The sequence below is a fragment of the Helianthus annuus genome, chromosome 14 (assembly GCF_002127325.2).
Source record: "Helianthus annuus cultivar XRQ/B chromosome 14, HanXRQr2.0-SUNRISE, whole genome shotgun sequence".
Taxonomy (NCBI): domain Eukaryota; kingdom Viridiplantae; phylum Streptophyta; class Magnoliopsida; order Asterales; family Asteraceae; genus Helianthus; species Helianthus annuus.
In genome coordinates, this window is record NC_035446.2 from 134,738,257 (window position 1) to 134,751,027 (window position 12,771).

The following is a 12,771-nucleotide window of genomic DNA, read 5'->3' on the forward strand; positions in this document are numbered from 1 at the left end:
TATGGGTTTAACTCTTGTCTGAAAAAAGAGTTGAGTCAGAGGTTTTATTACAGTTACCCTTTGCATAATACGTTCCTTCTAGAATGATGGTGGGCGGGTTAGTAGCGTTGTCGATATTTACAAACGTGGAGGACATTTTACCATTAGGTTTACCCGGATAATCTCTTTACCTAAGATTAATTTGTTTGCACACGTAGCATGGGTCCAAAAAAAAAAAAGTTTGTTAAACTCTAACGGCTACTTATACCCGCCTTATTCTCCTCCATCTTTCCATCCCTCACTTTCATTCCACATTTCTTAGTTATGGACAAGAAAAACATGCTTTTTATCGCACTTATATGCGTCATTGTAGCTTCCGTCGGTGGTCAATCTCCGGCAGCTTCACCGACACTACCTCCACCAACAAGCATCACTACTCCTCCTGCTGCTACACCGAAACATGCTCCACCATCAACCGTCACCACTCCTCCAGCTACTTCACCGACACAATCTCCACCAAAAACCATCACTACTCCTCCTTCTACTTCACCGACACAATCTCCACCAAAAACCGTCGCTACTCCTCCTTCTACTTCACCGACACTTGCTCCACCAAAAACCGTCACTAATCCTCCAGCTACTTCACCGACATTTGCTCCACCAAAAACCGTCACTAATCCTCCAGCTACTTCACCGACACTTGCTCCACCACCAACCGTCACTACTCCTCCAGCTACTTCACCGACACTTGCTCCACCATCAACCGTCACTACTCCTGCTACTTCACCGACACTACCTCCACCGTCAACTGTCACTACTCCACCTGCTGCTTCACCGACACTAGCTCCACCAACAACCGTCATTACTCCTCCTGCCACTTCACCTTCCAAACCTACCTCTCCCGCCAAAACACCAGTTTCTGCTCCCGTAACAGCTCCTGCTGCATCTCCACCGACGGTTTCTGTTCCTCCTCCGACTAAGACGCCGGTGAGTTCACCACCGACAGCGGAGCCAGTGAGTGCGCCACCGGCTCCTGAGACGGCGCCGGTGAGTTTGCCACCTGCGGCGGAGCCGGTTAGTGCTCCACCTACAGAGGTTGAATCGCCGCCAGTACCGGAACCTACTGCTGCTCCGATTGAGGCTCCAACCGCTGAAGTTCCAGCGCCTGCGCCTAGTAAGAAGACAAAGAAGCGGAGCACGTCTCCGGCGCCTGCGCCGGAAATTATGGGACCAGCAGCTTCTCCTAATGAAGCTCCTGGACCTAGTTATACTTCTATGACTCCAGCTCCAGCTCCCTCTGCTGACATTGCCGACGATGTAAGATTTCCGTTACTCAATTTCACAATTTTGTTGTGTTTTTGAATTAGAATTATCAACATACATTGATCTACAGTTGACACGTAACTAACTCACTTTTAATACATATTTAATCTGACACGTAACTAACTCACTTTTAATACATAATTTAGGTTTTACGTGCTTATTTTTATTTTTATGTATATTTTCAATTGTTCTACGTTTTAACATAAATTTTGTTTGAAAACAAGTCAGATTAAATATTTAACGGTATAAATTCAAGTTACTTAAAGATTCGTTGGCCGCAACGCCGGAGTTCAGAATACTAGTCAACAATAATTTCTGGGTTTCTTAAGATAAATACACTATAGTCACGGATTTATAACTCATCCTTTTGAATCATGAGACACACTCCTAAGTCCAAACGCCTTAGCCACCAAGACTTTTTGCTAATATTGATCTAGATCTGAGTAGTTATGTCTAATAAATCAAGGTTAAAAGTTTAGGTTAAAAAATTTATATTTATACCGACTGACAATGGTGAACATAATTTTACAGAATGGAGCAGAGAAATTGAAGGGTGTGCAGATGGTGGTCGGAAGCTTGGTATTGGGATTGACTATCTTCAGCTGGCTCTAAACACTATATTGTTTTTTTTCTTTTTTATTTTCTGATTTTATTCGTTTGATTGTAGTTTCTCTTGTGTTCATTTTTATTTATTATATATTGTTTTAATCCATTTATATGAGTCGCGGCTCGATCTGTATCTTGGGTATGGCCCCCCTGCCCTTTTATATTCTTTAATTGTTTTACATTATTCTGGATTCATTGTACCTACTTTTTTATATTTGTACCTTCTAATACTTGCGGTGATCAATGCTTGGTATCCAACTCCACATGTGTAATTATTATATCTATTATTACTTGAAATTTATATAAATTGTTTTTGAATTTTAATGTAGTTAAACTTTTAAAATTTTGAGATAACTAGCTTTAAAATTGTATATAATGAGATAGATTTTACTTCAAAAGTAAGTGTCCATACACATCAAAACCCAAAACCCAAAAGTAAGTTGTAAAGTTTATGCATACAATAAGGTGCTGTTTGTTTTTTCTGTGGGAAAAGGTCTGCAGTCTGCGGACCACATCTGCAGGAGAAGAGGTGGACCGAATGTCTGCAGCTGCAAGGAAAAGAGGGTTCGTTTTTTTATTTTATAAAACATCTTCTCAGACACACACTACACACTTTCACACACAAACCTCGATCTCTCTCCTTTCTGCCTTCATCACCACCACCAAGAACCACGTCACCACCGTCACCACCGTCACCACAAGCCTCCCCCGTCGCAACCACCCACCCCCGTCACACTCTAATCCCTCGATCTCTCTCTCTCTGCCTTCATCACCACCGTCACCACCGATCTCCGATGATGATGATGATGGTCTCCTACTGTTCAAGCACCACCACCGATCTCCTCCACCGATGATAATGATGATGGTCTCCTCTCTCGATCTCTCTCTCTCATCGATTTGGGGTTTGTTCGATTTAGGGTTTCGGTTCAAGCACCACCACCGATCTCCGATCTGGTAGCACCACCACCACCGATCTCTTTCTCTCTCTCTCTCTCTCTCAACGGTATGTTGGTATCTCTCTCACTCTCTCGATTTGGGGGTTTGTTCGATTTAGGGTTTTGGTTCGATTTGGGGTTTTTGGGCAGGGATGTGGTTGTGGAGGTTTGGGCAGGGATGTGGTGGCGGAGGTGGTGGTGGAGGTGGTGGCAGGGATGTGGTGGTCGATGATGATGATGATGATAACAGATGATGACGATGATGGTGTCGGAGGTGGAGGTGGTGGCGGAGCAGGGGTGTCGGAGGTGGAGGTGGTGGCGGAGCAGTGGTGTCGAAGGTGGAGGTGGTGGCGGAGCAGTGGTGTCGAAGGTGGAGGTGGTGCTAAGAAGAGGTAAACGTCTGCGAGGAGAAGACTTGGGTCCATGTCTGCTCCAAGAAGAGGTCTCGCGGACCTTTTTTAATTAAAGGTCTGCGAGAAAACAAACAAGCTGCAGACATCAAACGTCTGCGCGCGTCTGCGTCGCGCAGACATAAGTGGCCAGAAGTACTTCTGGCCAAAAAACAAACAGCACCTAAGTGTAGAATTAGATACGATTTATATATTTATATAAACTAGGTTAGTTCCCCGTGTGTTACACGGGTTGAACAATCTAAATTATATAATAAATATTTCTTCTAACTGCAAATCAAAGATGGAGATGTTTATATACCCAATTGACAGAAATGAGTTAATATAAAGATGATTTATGTTACTATTATAAAAATTATCAAAGAAACATGTAATCGTTTAAAATGATATAGCGACGTATTGCAACATTTTGTTTTACATATATATATATATATATATATATAGGATAGGAGTTGGCCAGAAAGTCCAAATTTCCTAAAAAGTGTAAAAAGTCATAAAACACCATAATGTCAACCATAAAACACACAAAAAACCCACAAATAATATGATGAAGATTACTAAAACATCATGTATGAGGGTTTTGTGTTGTGTTTTAGATGTTAAGGCTCTGATTGTGGAATGACAAATATTATTGTGTTTTATGTTGTTTCGCATTGTGTGTTTTATATGCATAGTTCTACAATGGTGTGTTTGAAGTTTTTATGGACTATTAGAGTTTGAATATGGTGTTTTAGTAATATTCATTCTATTATTTGTGAATTTTAGGTGTGTTTTATGCCTGAAATTATTGTGTTTTATGACTTTTTACACTTTTTAGGAAAAACACACTTTCCGTAGGATCCCCACTCTATATATATATATATATATATATATATAAAGTTAGATAGTAATAAATTATGAAAAAATAATATGTTTAGTAAAGCATATGGATGATCCCTGTGATTTATCAAAATTTTGAATTTAATCTCTAATTACAGGTGGTTAGTAATAACAATCCAGTTATATATTTATTTATAATAACATGACAAACAAATTAAGGAACTAAGTACGAACAATCAAGTAATATATTTAATTTAATAATAATAATATGACAAAACAAATATTGAACCTAACTATGTATAAATTTCTTAAAATAAACTAATAGACAATAACTAAAATCCCCATAATAAATAAATAAGATATTTGAGTGTGTTCCCTTTTCATCAAACGAATTTTAAAATTTATGGTTAGATATTTTATTAAAAAAATATGTTTCGTTAATAAATAATTATGAATTTTTTTTCTAGAAGAGATTAAATTAAAATTAAACTAAATAATAATTATCTATAAGAGATTAAACTAAATAATATTTAATAGGAGGATTATCTATAATTAATTTGAAAAAGATTAAACTAAATAATAATTATCCATAAGATAATGGTCTAATATGATGACAAGTGTCCCAAAATTGATTTCTTTTATTATATAGTATATATATTTGATAAATTTAATAATTTAATAAATGAGTTTTGATTATTTGAACCCACCCACGGCCCACCTCTTGGTTGTTGGGTAATATTTGATACTACTAGACTAAAGATATGTCGGTTGTTTATAAATAATTCTAAACTAGGATTAAGAACCGCCCGCGTTGTGGCGCGGGTACATCGTAAACATTGAATGGATTGGTCCAAACGTTATATGATGCATTAACTATATGAAAACATATTTTCGACGTATCCAGTTGAACTCAATGTAACCTGTATAAACATTGTGATTGGATCAAACGTAAAGTAAATCAAATTCATATCGAACGACCATAACGTATTATATGTGACCCAACTCATATATAGAAAACGTAACGGGTATGAAGGAAAATCTGCACATGTAATCGAAAGGGATTAATTAGAGCTTTCGAAAAAAAGAGAGAAAAAAAATCATAATTTGACTCCACTCGATTCGAAACAAACTTTACGAAACATAAATAAAATAAACACGAAAATATTATATTTGACCTAAATCATTTCCCAAAAAAGTTTACGTCAAAACGTAAAACAACTTGAATTTATACCAAAGCGTACATAAAAATATGCACGTAAAAATGGTTTCTTTAAACGAAAACGTATTATTTGACCTGACTCATCTATAAAAAAAGTTTACGTCGGAATGTAGAAAAAATCATATTTATACCTACCCGTACATAAAATATGCACGTAAAAAATAGTTTTTAAGTAAAGGAAGTATAGGGGCAAACTGAAACAAAATATTAGTAAAAAATTTCATAGGTTTAAAACATTCGTAAACCGTGCCAAGTAGCACCAATGCCACAACGGCATCGACTCTCAACATCGTAAAAATAAAAGAGATAAAATGGGAAAAAATACACTGAACGAAAAGCAGATTTAAAATCGTTGAACCACGCACACCCGTTACAGTGTGTTAATGCGGAGAAATTAAACAGAAACGTAAAACGTAGAAAATAATAACTTAGTCGATATAGGACCCGCTCGTTGCAGCGAACTTGTCAAAAGGGAAAAAAATGGACACGTTGCGACGGGTTTGTCAAATATTTTTTCCTCACATGCACGCTACGACGTGTTAACTCGCAAAATTTAGAACGAAACGTAAAACTTGCGAAAGACAAAAAAGTATGGGGGACCAAAGTTGTAAATAATTAAGTGTTAGTGTTAAATTATAAAAGATTGAAAACTTTGGGTTAAAAGTTAAAGTTAAAAGAGGCTAAAATACAAACTATGCAAATATTTGGGTTAAAAATGAAAAATCAAACTTTTTTTTTTTTGAAATACTCCTCAAGCTTGGGGTACAAACCACAATGCAACAAAGAGTTCCTAATTTATAATATGGGAATTGGTAATACTGGGCGGACCTAGGTTATAGGCTGTGTGGGCGGACGCACCCTTTGAAAAAAAAATATTATATTTTATAGGTAAAAATCTCATATGTTGAATCTCATCTATTGATTGTTTATACTATACATTATTTGGTAATACATGATACGGTACCTGTTCGATACAATACCAGCACCGATACCAACCATACATCCAATCCGTTTGCTGGTTGTTTGTTTCTTTATAATCATACTAGGTTAAAACCTCGTGTATTACACGGGTTGAATAAATATAATTTTATATATTAAAATTATATCTCTAAGAATCTCATGTGTTGTACTGAATAAATGTAATTTTATATATCAAATAATAAAAACTCGTGATTTGTACGGGTTAAATAAATCTAATTATATATACTAAATAATAAAAAAAGTTATATCTTTAAAAACACCGTGTCTTACACAGGTTAAATAAATGTAATTTTATAACCTTGTATATTACTCGGGTTGGATAAATGTAATTTTATAAAATAAATAATAAAAAAGTTATATCCTTATAAATCTCGTGTATTATACGGGTTGAATAAATCTAATTATATGTACTAAATCATCATCATCATCATACTCAGTAAATCTCACCAATAGCAAAGCTAAGGTAGGGTCTGAGGAGGGTAAGATGTAGAGGCTGCTTTCAGTGAGACCTCGGGCTCGATAGTAGTTTTGCATCAAGCCTTGGACATAAGGCACATAACACTCAGCAATCGGGAAAAAGACCGGTTAGTGCATGTTCTCTTTTGTCTTTCTGTTATAACGCCACCACATGATGATGCATTATTAACCGTCTGCCGCTTTTAACGTTATTTTCACGAACTTAGTAAAATAACGTTAAAATTAGTGCAATTTCACTTTTGCCCTTCGAGCGTCCACACATATATATTATATGCGCATACCGCAAGCGGGGCGAATATATACTAAATAATAAAAAAGTTATATATTTAAAAACACCATGTATTACACGGGTTAAATAAATGTAATTTTGTATAGTAAATATTATGCTATTGGATTCGTTTAAAAAATCATAAATTTGGTTTGGTTTAATTCGAATCAAATCACAAACTTGGTTAAGTTTAATTCGAATTGATTAGAACCCGAATTTGAAAAATCAAAAACAGAATTATATATTAGCTTCTCTTCCTAATTAGTATTTTTTTTAAAGTTCGATCTAATGTCTAATAAGTTATTTTGTATATTTTGTTTGTACTTTAAATTTTTTATATGAGCGTATCATTGTTTTTTAAGTTTAAGATTATTGTTTTGTTCTGTTACTTAAAAAATATCTTTAATTTATAACTTAATTTTGAAGATAATATATTATTAGGAAAAATAGAATATTTATAACTTAAATTTGAAGATAATATATTATTAGAAAAAATAGAATGATTCTATCCGACATTCAAAGTAAGATAAGATTTAATATTAATTAATTAATTAATATTTAATTAATTGATATAAATAAGTATGAAAAGGCAAGAAATTACAAATGTAGACGCCTTCTATGAATGACACATGTCACTTATTGGTTTCTTTTATTATATAGTATAGATTAACTAGAAAAAAAGGACTAACAAAGAGAAGAAACAACCTCGATGATGATCTGAGCAACCATTTAACTCATATTTTGGTTGTAAGTTTAACTTTTGACCTGACCCATTTTGACCCAAGTCGTTCTAAGGTGGCCCATTTAGGCCCCGCTGACGAAAAATCCTGGATCCACCACTGGAAGTGTACAAAGCTCGGTTCAGTCTTGGCCCATAAAAGTCAGGCCTAAAAAGTATGGGCTTAACCAGAGTATTAGACCTTTTTGCAATCAACCATCAGAGATAGAAGGGGATGAATAATGAAGATGAAAACTACGTGGTGGATCCAGGATTTTATTATAATGGGTTTCTTTTGTTAATTTTTTTTTTTAATTCTCACTATTTTTTTAAATTCTATAAGGTTCTCACTATTTTTTTTTTCATTTTTTCCAAAAGCACCGAGTTCCTTCCTTAGAACCCACAAATGTGGGCTGGATCCGCCCCTGACAACTACATCAGTGTTTGTGTAAATATCCCTAGGATGTTAGAGTCGGTTGTAATGCAGTTTCCTAAGAGGCGACAATTTGTTCTATGACTGGTACAGTATGTCAAACAAACATCATGGAGAAACACGTGTTTATAAAATAACCAAAGGTAAGTGCAATTGAAATCCAAAGTGGAAGATCCATCTTTGTCGTGTTAGCCAAGCGGACTTTTTTATTGTCGTGACACTTGTGACCGGACTATAAGACCAGCGACGCCGCCCACGACATCAACGACACCCAACACCATCGAATATGTGATGATTGATTTACCAAAAGGACTAGATATTTAAAAAAATCAGGTTTTCGGGCTTAGTGTAAGGCATTCTCAGGCTATGGGCTTAACCCCGGGCCATGCAAGAGTGGAAAATAAAAACTGTGTTTGATGTTTGTTTATTATTCAAGACTTTTAAGTTGGAAATGGCTTTTCATATCTAGTTTATTGGGCTTTTCTGGGTCGAGCCTAGAATCAGACTCATGCTAGTTTGTGCGCCTTTAGTTCCCGGTGTAAATGAGAACTAAGAACTCAATTGGTAATGAACATGTACAAAACTAAAAGAATATGAATTATATGTATGGGAAATGTTGCATCAATCTGGACTTCTGGTTCATATAAAAGCAATTCAGACGATAATTTGAAGGGTTATTGGATTTAAATAACCCTAACTTTCATCATTTAGCCAATAGCACTCTTAACTTACGAATTCTACCACGTCACTCCCAACGTTCAACATATTTTTCACTGGCTTGCTAAAATGTGCGCAATATGGTTCTTTTGGACTTCATTGTTTATATAATATATTTTGTATATTTGATCTCGAGTACTTTACGAGCGACTCCATTCTTTGTATACCAGATGACGGTTTGGTCTATTTCTAGGTTTAGATCTTTTATGCTCATGAAAAACTTGAAAGTAGGCGATTTTTTAATTGTAGCTTTGCTAGATTTAAATATATTTTTTTTTGTTCCCTTGAAGCTGTGATGTTTTGCGAGTCTCTAACTATGGGTAATTTGTAACAAGCCATTTTTACAGCTAACCCACATACTACACAGGTAATCGCTCACTTTCACTTTATATTGTCGTATGAGTTGCTTTTTTTACTTCAAAGTTCACGAGAGATGTTCGCTTTTTATGGAAAACAAAAATCTATACTATTTTGTTTATGGGCTTTAATCGTCTATACCTTTGGAAATTATGGTAGAAGGTGAAAAGATACTTGTTTATGGATCAACTTTGCAAGTAAGCTAAACATGGGTTGACCTTTTCCGTATGTTTATACTTGAAAATAACTAATATGTTAAATATGATACAAAAAACTATTATTACGATAATGATTCAAACAAAAATATTAAGAATAATTTTATTTGCTGAAAATACCATGCAGTCCAGATTGACCCGTTTGTATATGCAGGACATTGGCCTGTACAAGACTCAAACTAAGCTACCCTTCAATGCTTTGGAACCATTGCCATGACAAGAGAGGTAAGACAATAAAACACCAACTTGTATAATCAAAGTTAGTTTTTCTTCAAACATTAGTGGAGAAGGTGATTAGTTTTAGTTCATAAGTGGTTCCCTTTTCTTGTATGCTTACTACATTTGCTTAATCATTATATCTTTTCAACCTACTTTTTTTTAATTGACAATGTTGGCTTTATTGCTGAGATGGCATGTATGAGTCATAGAATCCGTGAGAGGACTAATGCCCATGATGCTGCCGGCAACAGTACCGCCTTTGGAAAGGTGGTTATTTTTTTATACTGCAAAACTCTAATTATGTTGATACTGATGGTCATTTATTTATATTTTTTATTATCTTGTAGGGACTTGCTACTGTCAGCTGCACTGGTATCATTAGCACTGTTTGGAGCTTCTGTGAGCTGTGCAGACATCAAAACAGTTGATGTTTCAACACCAAAAATGTTTATGGGTCTAAAAGTTGGTGCCATGCTTCTATACTGGTTTTCAGCCATGACCATGAAGAGTGTGGGCAGTTATTGTGTTTACTTGTTGTGTTAACTCATGTAGGGCCAAATCAGCAGATCAATAATGGAAACGAGAAAGTATGTTACCATTGGTGAGCGGGCAACTGCAACCTGTTTCCTTTCCTGTTTCTTCACCGTGAGTTATTGGCGCCGATCGATGCCGTCAACGATTCCTCAGGGTTTTGCCACCGATAATCAATGATCGACGGTGGCACGGCAGGTGGTTGTTCTTATACTAACACACTGTGATCTAAAACCTGAACACATCCTTTTATGCACAAGGTGAGCTACTTTGGCAAGAAACGAGTCAAATTGGGAGGGGCCAGCTAATATAAAAACAGTACGCCAAGTTGTGAAATAGACTTTGTTAACTTTCAACCCATTTAACTTGTTAACCTTTTAGCTAAGTTGTTTTGTTTGATCTGTTTAAGATAGTACCAAACCCAAACGACCCATTGATAAGTAAACAGGTTGAAATTGCCAATTTATTTTTTCCGTTGATTAATCTCAATCGATCCTATAAGTGTTGTTTATTACTTAGTACCAGAACTATAATGGAGCCTCTGGATGTCAAATTTTTGACTATGGATCTGCATGCATGGACGATCTCGTTGTCTTTTCTTTGATATTATGTCATTTGTTTCTTGTATGTAATCATGTGAAGTCAATGGTACAATGTTAACATGGTTTTGTGGTTTCATATTGCATCCTAAATCCAAATCTAATTCACTGTTTGAACGCCAAGTCTCAGAACAGGTAAAAAAAGCTAACCTTTACTTTCATAATAGTCTTTTTATGTGTTTGTCAATCTGAACTAAAGTTTTATCACTTTTGTGATGGAGAATTGAGCTGGGGAACGACGTTTGAAGCCCTAAATCCAATTAGGGCAGATGAGAGGTTACCTGGGTATGTTAAATTATTTTTTTGAAAAACACAAGTGGCGCCAATATGCTTGCAACCATCCAGAATGGTTTTTTTTTTTTTTTTTTTTTTTTTTTTTTTTTTTGAGGTGTTAGAAAAGTACTGATCAGTGTAGAACAATAGTTAATAAGACTTGTGGTGTCAACAAAAAGAGTGTAAGAATTATGAAGATTTACTCTGCTTAATGAAGAAAAAACTAATGTTTACTTTACTTAGATTTTGATTTAATTAACTATGCAGCAGCAGGGGTTAATAAAATTATGGTTTTGATTGCAGGTCGAATGGCAACTTCGTCCAGGAACTGGACTTTGAACCTTTCACCGCATCTTTCCCCGGGCCAACCATAACCAAGAGTATTGGTAACAGGGTGGAGTTCTTTAGCATGCATCTCTCTGCTGAAATGTCCAATGACAAGGACAGCATGCACCCTCTCCTCGTTTGCTCAAGAATGTTTTGGGTTATTCCGACACCGGTGGTCGGATTGTTTACATTCTCAACCAGGAACCTGCTTTGGAGCGTGAGATGCTCTACTAGATAAAGGAGCAGGGGCCGGATAGTTTGTATGTTCTATGTTTCCTTAATTTTTAGTTTTTTTACTGAATCTTATGGTTATATACTGTTGAATGGGTATTCGTTTATAGTTTTAGTAGTGTGGTTATAGACCTTACTTGGTCATGATATGTAGAGTTCGTTGTCACGGTTAACAAGTCCATTAGCTGCTAAACGGTTGATCCGAAGTATCATCATGATTACCCTATTATTTAATTCCATATGCCATATCAAATTTCAAATAAGATTTTACATGTGACCTTCAATTTTACATCATCATACAAGGCGCAAATCAATTTAGAGACTCTTTTGTATCTAAAAATTTTGTATAATTGATAGTTTACTTATATAAGTTTATGCTACAATGTATTCTGTTAGTTTGTTGATTGTTAGGCATGGCGGTCTACTAGACAGGCAAACAAATTGGTCGCTTAAATGGTCAAAAAGTATCATTTTCATTACGGACATTAGTTGTTCCATCAATGACCCATTTGAACATGCAATGCAACTAACATAATACGGAAGGATTGATAAACTAACAGAAAACGAGTATAAAGGGGTGTAAGTTGTTAATCCCGCCGCAACGCGCGGGTTCCCCACTAGTTTACCAAAAGGACTAGATATTTTAAAAAAATCAGGTTTTCGGGCTTAGTGTAAGGCATTCTCAGGCTATGGGCTTAACCCCGGGCCATGCAAAAGTAGATTAGAAAATAAAAACTGTGTTTGATGTTTGTTTATTATTCAAGACTTTTAAGTTGGAAATGGCTTTTCATATCTAGTTTATTGGCTTTTCTGGGTCGGGCCTAGAATCAGACTCATGCTAGTTTGTGCGCCTTTCGTTCCCGGTGTAAATGAGAACTGAGAACTCAATTGGTAATGAACATGTACCAAACTAAAAGAACATGAATTATATGTATGGGAAATGTTGCATCAATCTGGACTTCTGGTTCATATAAAAGCAATTCAGATGATAATTTGAAGGGTTATTGGATTCAAATAATCCTAACTTTCATCATTTAGCCAATAGCACTCTTAACTTACGAATTCTACCACGTCACTCCCAACGTTCAACTAATTTTTCTCTGACACTCCCAAACTAACTGAATCCAAACCCAG

The 12,771-nt window shown here is 35.7% G+C and overlaps 2 protein-coding genes across 4 annotated transcripts; both read left to right on the forward strand.

Annotated features, from left to right (window-relative positions):
- The first annotated feature begins 250 nt into the window (after positions 1-250).
- LOC110904002 (lysine-rich arabinogalactan protein 19) lies at positions 251-2,152 on the forward strand. Its single transcript, XM_022149808.2, has 2 exons — positions 251-1,296; positions 1,834-2,152. The coding sequence occupies exons 1-2, from the start codon at positions 304-306 to the stop codon at positions 1,912-1,914; spliced, it is 1,074 nt and encodes a 357-aa protein (XP_022005500.1). The 5' UTR covers positions 251-303; the 3' UTR covers positions 1,915-2,152.
- Positions 2,153-8,961: 6,809 nt separating this feature from the next.
- On the forward strand, positions 8,962-11,917 carry LOC110905978. Of its 3 annotated transcripts, none has more exons than XR_004879412.1 (3): positions 8,962-9,943; positions 10,024-11,091; positions 11,383-11,917. XR_004879412.1 is itself a non-coding variant. In XM_022151354.2 (3 exons), the coding sequence occupies exons 1-3, from the start codon at positions 9,903-9,905 to the stop codon at positions 10,385-10,387; spliced, it is 315 nt and encodes a 104-aa protein (XP_022007046.1). In that variant the 5' UTR covers positions 8,962-9,902; the 3' UTR covers positions 10,388-10,718. The 3 variants fall into 3 exon arrangements, 1 of the variants encoding a protein (XP_022007046.1); XR_004879413.1 differs by having other exon boundaries at positions 10,024-10,467; positions 11,383-11,912; XM_022151354.2 differs by lacking the exon at positions 11,383-11,917 and having other exon boundaries at positions 10,024-10,138; positions 10,229-10,718.
- The last annotated feature ends 854 nt before the right edge of the window (positions 11,918-12,771 follow it).

Bases quoted from the DNA above. Each gene is read 5' to 3' on its own strand.
- LOC110904002 (XM_022149808.2), top strand. From the start codon at position 304: ATGGACAAGAAAAACATGCTTTTTATCGCACTTATATGCGTCATTGTA. The intron at 1,297-1,833 runs GTAAGATTTCCG...ATAATTTTACAG, and splicing joins CTGCTGACATTGCCGACGAT to AATGGAGCAGAGAAATTGAA.
- LOC110905978 (XM_022151354.2), top strand. From the start codon at position 9,903: ATGCCCATGATGCTGCCGGCAACAGTACCGCCTTTGGAAAG. The intron at 9,944-10,023 runs GTGGTTATTTTT...ATTATCTTGTAG, and splicing joins ACAGTACCGCCTTTGGAAAG to GGACTTGCTACTGTCAGCTG. The intron at 10,139-10,228 runs GTTGGTGCCATG...TAACTCATGTAG, and splicing joins AAATGTTTATGGGTCTAAAA to GGCCAAATCAGCAGATCAAT.